General features: G+C 51.4%; 1 protein-coding gene across 1 annotated transcript; it reads right to left on the reverse strand.

Annotated features, from left to right (window-relative positions):
* Positions 1-6,375: 6,375 nt before the first annotated feature.
* Positions 6,376-7,143, reverse strand: LOC115229636 (vegetative cell wall protein gp1-like). Its single transcript, XM_029799961.1, has one exon. The coding sequence runs from the start codon at positions 7,141-7,143 to the stop codon at positions 6,376-6,378; it is 768 nt and encodes a 255-aa protein (XP_029655821.1).
* Positions 7,144-10,149: the final 3,006 nt, after the last annotated feature.

The following is a 10,149-nucleotide window of genomic DNA, read 5'->3' on the forward strand; positions in this document are numbered from 1 at the left end:
GGGAACTCCGCAGGCCGTCGTGCCACACCGAGTCGAAGGCCTTTTCTATGTCAAGACTAACTAACATACCAAACTCACTTTTCTGGAGGGCGTTCTTCATTTCGGAAGACACCTTCCACAAGCAGTCTCCACATGAACGACCCTCCCTGAAGCCCCATTGGAACTCCGGGAGGGCGTCAACCACCGTCAGCTCCTCCAGGAGCCTTCGGTGCATGATCCTTTCTAGGATTTTAGATATAGCGGGAAGCAAGGAAATGGGCCTATATCCCCCGGGGACATCATGCTGCTTCCCAGGTTTTCCAATGAGGATTACCTCAGCCACTTTCCACCTGGAAGGAATCATCCCAAGTCGCAAGCTCCCGCTAAACAAAACCTGTAAGGCCGTGATCAACAACGGCGGGGCCTTTTTGAAGATGGACATAGGGATCCGATCTAGCCCCGCCGCGGTGTTCTTACTTCGGGAGATCGCTGCCAGGATCTCCCTTTCGGAAACTTCGCCTGCATCGACCCTTGATATGTCCAGCTGGCAGCGCTTGTCCCAAGACAATACCTCCTGGATAGTAACAAAAGACGACGTCTCTACGAACTGACTTCCGTCAGTTCCCGAGATGTTGTTGAGGTGGGTTGAAAATATATCAGCCACCTCAACCGGGTCCGAGGCGAGGGTTCCATCAGAGCGCTTAAGGCGCACTGACTTTGCCTCCCCTCTCCCCGACAGGCTCTTCAGTTGTTTCCAGAAGTCCGGAAAGCGCGGGTCCACTCTTTGGCAGGCCCGCTCCCACCGTGAACTTTCGTGTTCACGGATTTCCCTCCGGATCTCCCTCTGAAGCCGGCTGATCCAGCCGCGAAACCAGACACGGTTCTCCTGGTAGACGCATTTGTCCCGCAGTCTGGACAGCCGGCGCTTGAATCTAATTTTATTTAGCACCCGGTACGGGAGCGTGGAATGTGCCTGGCCCTGTACTGGGTTCTGTTTGAAATTATCTCGCATATAATCAGACAGGGCAGCATTGATTCCATTATCTAACGCCTCCAACTCTCGTATGTTGGCGCAGGTATTCCCCACCAGGAGTGAGGGCAACCTGCTGGCCATGAACCTCTCCAGGTTGGCCCAGGAACCGGACCGGAGGTCAAAGTATCCTGGGGCCCTTTGAGGAACTGGCTCACGGAGTTCGTGCAATAGAGGCAGATGGTCGCTCCCAATATCAGGCAATAAAATTGTGTTACTAACCCAATTTAGCATCCCGGGGCTGACCAGAGCAAGGCCTAGCCAGTCTTGTCCTCCCCGCGAATCGATGTGGTTTGGCTCGCTTGAAGATCTGATTTCCAACCCGAGGTCTTCAACCAGCGTCTTTAGAGCCAAACCATGCGCGTTGGTTACCCTGAAACTGAGCTCTTGGTGCTTGGCATTCAGGTCCCCAACGACCATCGCCTTCGGATGCTTTCCAAAGAACTCCCGTACGTGCCAAGAACACGCCGTAAAGTTCTTCGAATACATCGCCCCTAGGTAAAAGTTTAAATTACCTATGCGAATCCTCACTTGGAGGAATTCACATAGGCTACAAGAACATATACCTGAGCTCCGGAGAGCAAGGTACGGCTTGTAGAAGAGGCTAGTTCCAGTGCCACATGTTGACCCCTGTTTCCAGGGTATGTGACAGCAGTTGTAGCCATCAACTACGTACCGATCCTGCTTTAACTTTGTTTCGTTGACCACCAGGATGTCCGCACTAGTGGTGGCCAACATCCTCCGAATCGCGTCTCCTTTGCCTGACAAGGAGCGCGCGTTCACCGATATGATGTTGAGCATCATATCGGCTCCTCACCAAGAAACTTCTTGGCCTCGGCATAGTTGCGGCGTAGCATATCCGCTACGCTGCACTTCATCTCCCTACAAAGTGTTATCAGGCGTATACATAACTCCACCGCAGGACTAACACTGTCCTGCGGCTCACGCTCGCAAGGGGGTGAGTGCAATGGCATCTCCACGTATGGAGGAAGCCTTTTCGCCCCCAGGTTTTGCTGGGTGGTGTCACCTGTAGCCGATTCGGAGGGCATCGCAGGCTTCGGCATCCGAGCTGACTCGGATGCTTCCACCCGCTTTGCCGGCTTTGTCGGCGACGGCGGAACCGACCCGCTAGCAATGTGGCTAGCAGGCTTCGCCACCCAAGCGGACTTGGGAGGTTTGGCCTGCTTTGCCTGTTTGCCAGGTTGTGGAGCGGGGGCCGCGACGCTGGGGGTGCGGTGGCTTGCAGGCATCACAGGCTTCGCCACGCAAGCGGACTTGGGAGGTTTGGCCTGCTTTGCTTGTTTGCCAGGTTTTGGCGCTGGGGCCGCGACGCTAGGGGTGCGGTGGCTTGCAGGCTTCACAGGCCTCGCCACCCAAGCGGACTTGGGAGGTTTGGCCTGCTTTACCTGTTTGCCGGTTGGTTGCGCGGGGGCCGCGACGCTAGGGGGGCGACTTACCTTCGGGATTACATCCCCACCAACCTGTCGGGTTGCCTCCTTGAACTTACGACAACCCTTGAAGTTGGCAGTGTGTCCTAACTTACCACAGTTGACACACTGCCTCACCATAGGTGGTGAGGGGCATGTCTTGCGATCATGCTTCCCACCGCAGATTAGGCATTTCGCCTTCTCCGGACACTTCGTGCTTATGTGTCCGAACCCCTGACACCGAAAGCATTGGGTGGCTTTCGGGCGGGGCCGGACAGCACGAAGCCTGACGTAGCCGATCCTAGTACCCAGAAGTACTAGGCGCTCGGCTTCCGCAGGAGATCCCAGGATGACCTCCACCACTTCAAGAGGGCGGTTACCCTGCTTGAAGCGTGCAAGGGCAGAGGCACTGGGGTACTCCCGCTGTATGTGTCCTAAAAGGTCATTATCCTCGAAGTCCCGGGGGACCCCGAGGAGCAGGACTCTTACCTGCCTTACCTTTCGTTCAATCCTGACAAGCCGATGCATGCCAGGACCGAACGGGCTGGACTTCTCCAGCTCTCCTTTAAAGCTGAAGAAGTCCTCCTCCTTCTCCCACCCAAGCAGGAATTGGGTGGGCTCCCTCTTCAGGACTCTATACCGCCTAGATGGCTGTATAGAGTCAAGCGTCCCCAGGAGTTTAAAAACAGTTTAGAAAAAAAATATAACAAAAATAATTAAAATTTGGTAGAAATTGATCATTTTAGATTTTAGGGCGCTAAAATACAAGATCGCCGAATCCGGGAACAAATAAATAAAAGTTTGCCATAAGAATATAAAGAATAGAACTTTCTATCAAAAAATAAGGTAAAATTCAATGAATAAAGATAAATGAGAATATTTCAAATAAGCGATATAAACAAATTGAAAGAATAAACTCGCAAATATTACACAAATGAAATTTCAGATAATTTATTAATTAAAAGAAACTACATCGCAAAATATTCCTTCTAATCCAAATAAATAAAAAAATAAAGATTGACCAAATAATGGCAAATTGTGAAACAGAATTGCGAGCAGATTGTTTCCTTGGAAATTTTGCTCCAGTAGATTTTTGAGCAGTTTGTTGTGTTCTAGCCATATTTTTGTTATTTCAGACAGAACCGATTCAGACAAGTTATTTTTGATTTATATTATTCCGAATTTTTAAACAACGTTATTAGGAGGAGGAAAATTTTTATTTAATAATTAATTAGAGAGGCTGTTAGTGAGGTAACATAAGGAGACCTTCGGCATTCCTGCCTTTTCGGTCCAGCACACACGCTCGCCTCTCTACACAACCACAGGTTAGGACTTACCGTCTTACCTGCCACCCAGTCATTATCTTCTCTAGGACCTCAGGGAGGCCTTTGAGGGACAATTCCTGGGCGTTGGAGAGCTCATCACGCCATCCTAAGCCATAGGCTAGCCGGATAGCTTGTCTTCTTACTTTCTTAAGCGCGTCAACGTGCTTCTCCCTGTCCTCGCAGAAGTGCCAAGCGTGCACGCCATAGGTTAACACGGGTAACACCATGGCGTTGAACACACGGAACCAGGCACCTCTCCTCAAGTGGAAAGCACGCAACGCGCCTAATCGCTGCATTGCACGCATTTTAGTGCGTGCAATGTGATCATCGTACTTACCTGACTGCTTGAAGACCACGCCCAAGTAGGTCGTCCGATCAACTATAGCGATCGCTGACCCGTCCAGCGATAACCTAGGGATAAAATTAGTGTAACCCCTCGTCCTTTTACAGACTTTAAGGACACTGCACTTGTCCGCACACATCTTTAGACCCCTACTCCCACACCAGTGTACAAGTTCATCCACAGCAACCTGTAGCCTACGACACGCACACTCTGGTTTCATCGACTGATTCCAGAGGATAATGTCGTCTGCATAGATCACCATTTCAGTACGAGCATTGACTGGCATAGGCGCAGAGGCCATATAGATATTAAACAGTGTGGGACTCAGCACAGAACACTGAGGGACCCCGCGAAGGACTGTTCCGACTTTAGAAAAGACCCCCTGGTGTCGCACGACCTGACCGCGAGATTCGAGGAACCCCGACAGCCAGCGCCTTAGACACGGAGAAACCCCACACGTGGCGAGGGAACTCCGCAGGCCGTCGTGCCACACCGAGTCGAAGGCCTTTTCTATGTCAAGACTAACTAACATACCAAACTCACTTTTCTGGAGGGCGTTCTTCATTTCGGAAGACACCTTCCACAAGCAGTCTCCACATGAACGACCCTCCCTGAAGCCCCATTGGAACTCCGGGAGGGCGTCAACCACCGTCAGCTCCTCCAGGAGCCTTCGGTGCATGATCCTTTCTAGGATTTTAGATATAGCGGGAAGCAAGGAAATGGGCCTATATCCCCCGGGGACATCATGCTGCTTCCCAGGTTTTCCAATGAGGATTACCTCAGCCACTTTCCACCTGGAAGGAATCATCCCAAGTCGCAAGCTCCCGCTAAACAAAACCTGTAAGGCCGTGATCAACAACGGCGGGGCCTTTTTGAAGATGGACATAGGGATCCGATCTAGCCCCGCCGCGGTGTTCTTACTTCGGGAGATCGCTGCCAGGATCTCCCTTTCGGAAACTTCGCCTGCATCGACCCTTGATATGTCCAGCTGGCAGCGCTTGTCCCAAGACAATACCTCCTGGATAGTAACAAAAGACGACGTCTCTACGAACTGACTTCCGTCAGTTCCCGAGATGTTGTTGAGGTGGGTTGAAAATATATCAGCCACCTCAACCGGGTCCGAGGCGAGGGTTCCATCAGAGCGCTTAAGGCGCACTGACTTTGCCTCCCCTCTCCCCGACAGGCTCTTCAGTTGTTTCCAGAAGTCCGGAAAGCGCGGGTCCACTCTTTGGCAGGCCCGCTCCCACCGTGAACTTTCGTGTTCACGGATTTCCCTCCGGATCTCCCTCTGAAGCCGGCTGATCCAGCCGCGAAACCAGACACGGTTCTCCTGGTAGACGCATTTGTCCCGCAGTCTGGACAGCCGCGCTTGAATCTAATTTTATTTAGCACCCGGTACGGGAGCGTGGAATGTGCCTGGCCCTGTACTGGGTTCTGTTTGAAATTATCTCGCATATAATCAGACAGGGCAGCATTGATTCCATTATCTAACGCCTCCAACTCTCGTATGTTGGCGCAGGTATTCCCCACCAGGAGTGAGGGCAACCTGCTGGCCATGAACCTCTCCAGGTTGGCCCAGGAACCGGACCGGAGGTCAAAGTATCCTGGGGCCCTTTGAGGAACTGGCTCACGGAGTTCGTGCAATAGAGGCAGATGGTCGCTCCCAATATCAGGCAATAAAATTGTGTTACTAACCCAATTTAGCATCCGGGGCTGACCAGAGCAAGGCCTAGCCAGCCTTGTCCTCCCCGCGAATCGATGTGGTTTGGCTCGCTTGAAGATCTGATTTCCAACCCGAGGTCTTCAACCAGCGTCTTTAGAGCCAACCATGCGCGTTGGTTACCCTGAAACCGAGCTCTTGGTGCTTGGCATTCAGGTCCCCAACGACCATCGCCTTCGGATGCTTTCCAAAGAACTCCCGTACGTGCCAAGAACACGCCGTAAAGTTCTTCGAATACATCGCCCCTAGGTAAAAAGTTAAATTACCTATGCGAATCCTCACTTGGAGGAATTCACATAGGCTACAAGAACATATACCTGAGCTCCGGAGAGCAAGGTACGGCTTGTAGAAGAGGCTAGTTCCAGTGCCACATGTTGACCCCTGTTTCCAGGGTATGTGACAGCAGTTGTAGCCATCAACTACGTACCGATCCTGCTTTAACTTTGTTTCGTTGACCACCAGGATGTCCGCACTAGTGGTGGCCAACATCCTCCGAATCGCGTCTCCTTTGCCTGACAAGGAGCGCGCGTTCACCGATATGATGTTGAGCATCATATCGGCTCCTCACCAAGGAACTTCTTGGCCTCGGCATAGTTGCGGCGTAGCATATCTGCTACGCTGCACTTCATCTCCTCACAAAGTGTTATCAGGCGTATACATAACTCCACCGCAGGACTAACACTGTCCTGCGGCTCACGCTCGCAAGGGGGTGAATGCAGTGGCATCTCCACGTATGGAGGAAGCCTTTTCGCCCCCAGGTTTTGCTGGGCGGTGTCACCTGTAGCCGACTCGGAAGGCATCGCAGGCTTCGGCATCCGAGCTGACTCGGATGCTTTCACCCGCTTTGCCGGCTTTGTCGGCGACGGCGGTACCGACCCGCTAGCAATGTGGCTCGCAGGCTTCGCCACCCAAGCGGACTTGGGAGGTTTGGCCTGCTTTGCCTGTTTGCTAGGTTGTGGAGCGGGGGCCGCGATGCTGGGGGTGCGGTGGCTTGCAGGCATCACAGGCTTCGCCACGCAAGCGGACTTGGGAGGTTTGGCCTGCTTTGCTTGTTTGCCAGGTTTTTGCGCTTGGGCCGCGACGCTAGGGGTGCGGTGGCTTGCAGGCTTCACAGGCCTCGCCACCCAAGCGGACTTGGGAGGTTTGGCCTGATTTACCTGTTTGCCGGTTGGTTGCGCGGGGGCCGCGACGCTAGGGGGGCGACTTACCTTCGGGATTACATCCCCACCAACCTGTCGGGTTGCCTCCTTGAACTTACGACAACCCTTGAAGTTGGCAGTGTGTCCTAACTTACCACAGTTGACACACTGCCTCACCATAGGTTGTGAGGGGCATGTCTTGCGACCATGCTACCCACCGCAGATTAGGCATTTCGCCTTCTCCGGACACTTCGTGCTTATGTGTCCGAACCCCTGACACCGAAAGCATTGGGTGGCTTTCGGGCGGGGCCGGACAGCACGTCAAGAGGGCGGTTACCCTGCTTAAAGCGTGCTAGGGCAGAGGCACTGGGGTACTCCCGCTGTATGTGTCCTAAAAGGTCATTATCCTCGAAGTCCCGGGGGACCCCGAGGAGCAGGACTCTTACCTGCCTTACCTTTCGTTCAATCCTGACAAGCCGATGCATGCCAGGACCGAACGGGCTTGACTTCTCCAGCTCTCCTTTAAAGTTAAAGAAGTCCTCCTCCTTCTCCCACCCAAGCAGGAATTGGGTGGGCTCCCTCTTCAGGACTCTATACCGCCTAGATGGCTGTATGGTCCTTTTTTGCATCAGTCGAAAAAAATTTGGCAATGATACTTTTTTTGCATAGGTTGAAAATAGTGTTTATTTAGAGAATTTTTCCTAATGTCTGGACGTGGTAAAGGTGGCAAAGGAGGAAAGAGTGGTGCAAAACGATTTCGAAAGATATTAATTGACAATATACAGGAATTACTAAGCCAGCAATAAGAAGACTATGTCGAAGAGGGGGTGTTCGAAAAATTTCTGGAAAAATTTACGAGGAGACACGTTCTGTCCTTAAGATTTTTATTGAGCAAACTGTTCGTGATTGTATTTCTTACACTGAGCATGCCAAAAGAAAAACTGTTATCGCAATGGACGTTGTTAATGCCTTGAAACGTCAAGGTAGGACAATTTACGGATTTGGTGGATAAATTATACATAATTTTTTTAATAAAATACATTGATATTCCTTACAAATTAACCAGATAAAAATTAGCAATTTCATAAATATACTAACTAGCTTTATTAAAAAAAGAAACTAAGTAATTTTACTAAGTCCAGAGCCTTCGAAGTGAGCAGAAGGTGGCACTCCACGCACCTCCTCTTTTTCTTCCTTTTCTTCTCTGGCACTGTAGACCTTCGAGAAGGTGCAGTCTAGCGCCTCTTGCTGACTAAACGTCAGGAAAGGGCTGACTGTATATAAGCCTGTAGAGACTTATCTACATCCAACTGTCTTAAGTACCGCTTGTGGTATTTGGTGACCAGTTCATCCCATGTCATCACACACAGTTCTTGAAAGGGATCTCAAACTTCATGGCAAAAGTTTCAAAAACTGGGACGACCTAAAATCTTTGCGGGATTTCGCCCGCAACAGAGGGGCATGGACGAGCAAGGAACAGAAGATTGTTTTGCTTGTGACACGTGTCGGATTATAACTTTGTTAATGTTCCTACGGAATGTATTATAATAATAATTTCCTCATGACATTAACTAATTTATAACTTTCCGTTTACTTATTGTTTTATTTATTAAGAAATATTTTAATTATCTACTATTACAAATTATCCTCTCAAAAAATTCGGAATGCTACTTTTAAAAAAATTTTGGAAATAAAAAAAAATGGCTAGAACAAAACAAACGGCTCGAAATCTACTGGTGCAAAAGTACCAAGGAAACAGTTGTCTGCAAAATCTGCTCGCAAGCTGTCTGCACTAAGAAGACTATGCAGAAGTGGAGGCGTTCCCGCTTCGCACTCCCCGGAGGACAAGACGGTTCAGTGTGCCACTACGATGAACTGCCGGAGCCGTGGTTCACCGCCACGTGCTTCCGGCTATTATGTGGTGTTTAATTCTTTAGGTCAAAGCAGGAGGTCGAAGCCTGGACCCTCCCAGATGGGTTCAGCACTCACTGAAGACTCTTCTCCCTCTGCTCCCCCTTTGGCTGGTGTCGGGGGAGCAGCAGCTGCAACAGGTACTAATTGTTTGGTAGCACGACAACCGCACAGCATGCTGGTTCGCCACGTGTTTGCGGTTTGTCTAGTGGTGCCAAACCCAGCCTAGGTAAGTCAATTAATGCCAACAGGGTGTCGTCTCCTGAGGCCGTCCCGGTGGGTACGGCAGGAAATAAGGTTGCCCTTGAGGACGGTTGGTACACGGTGGGGAAACCCAAACGTGCGGCTGGCCGTCCAACCCCCCCTAATGTTTTAGGTACTGGGTGTGTGTCCGATCAGGTGGATGCACACCCAAAGAAGACCACTGGCGCCGGGGGCAGAATTACCTTCGGTGCTGTGGCACGACTTGAGGTCCTCCCTACAAGTGGGAAGGCCTCGGTCATAAAGATCTTAGGTACGTTAGACTCTATCCAGCCTTCAAAGCTGTATAGAGTCCTGAAGAGGGAGCCCACCCAATTCCTGCTTGGGTGGGAGAAGGAGGAGGACTTCTTCAGCTTTAAAGGAGAGCTGGAGAACAGCCCGTTCGGTCCTGGCATGCATCGGCTTGTCAGGATTGAACAAAGGTAAGGCAGGTAAGAGTCCTGCTCCTCGGGGTCCCCCGGGACTTCGAGGATAATGACCTTTTAGGACACATACAGCGGGAGTACCCCAGTGCCTCTGCCCTTGCACGCTTCAAGCAGGGTAACCGCCCTCTTGAAGTGGTGGAGGTCATCCTGGGATCTCCTGCGGAAGCCGAGCGCCTAGTACTTCTGGTACTAGGATCGGCTACATTAGGATGAGAGCTGCCTGGCCCCGCCCGAAAGCCACCCAATGCTTTCGGTGTCAGGGGTTCGGGCACATCTCCACAAAGTGCCCGGATAAGGCGAAGTGCCTTATTTGCGGTGGGGAGCATGGTCGCAAGACGTGCCCCTCACCATCCAAGGAGAGGCAGTGTGTCAACTGTGGTAAGTTGGGACACACTGCCAACTTCAGAGGTTGCCCCAAGTTCAAGGAGGCAACCCGAAAGGTAGGTGGGGATGTAATCCCAACAGTAAGTCGCCCGCGTCGCGTCGCGCGCCCTGCGCCAAAACCTGGCAAGCAGGCGATACTGGCCAAACCTTCCAAATCCGTTGGGTGGCGAAGACAGTGGAACCGTGAGCCATGCTACGTGTGGGT

This window comes from Octopus sinensis, unplaced genomic scaffold (genome assembly GCF_006345805.1).
Source record: "Octopus sinensis unplaced genomic scaffold, ASM634580v1 Contig13301, whole genome shotgun sequence".
NCBI lineage: Eukaryota > Metazoa > Mollusca > Cephalopoda > Octopoda > Octopodidae > Octopus > Octopus sinensis.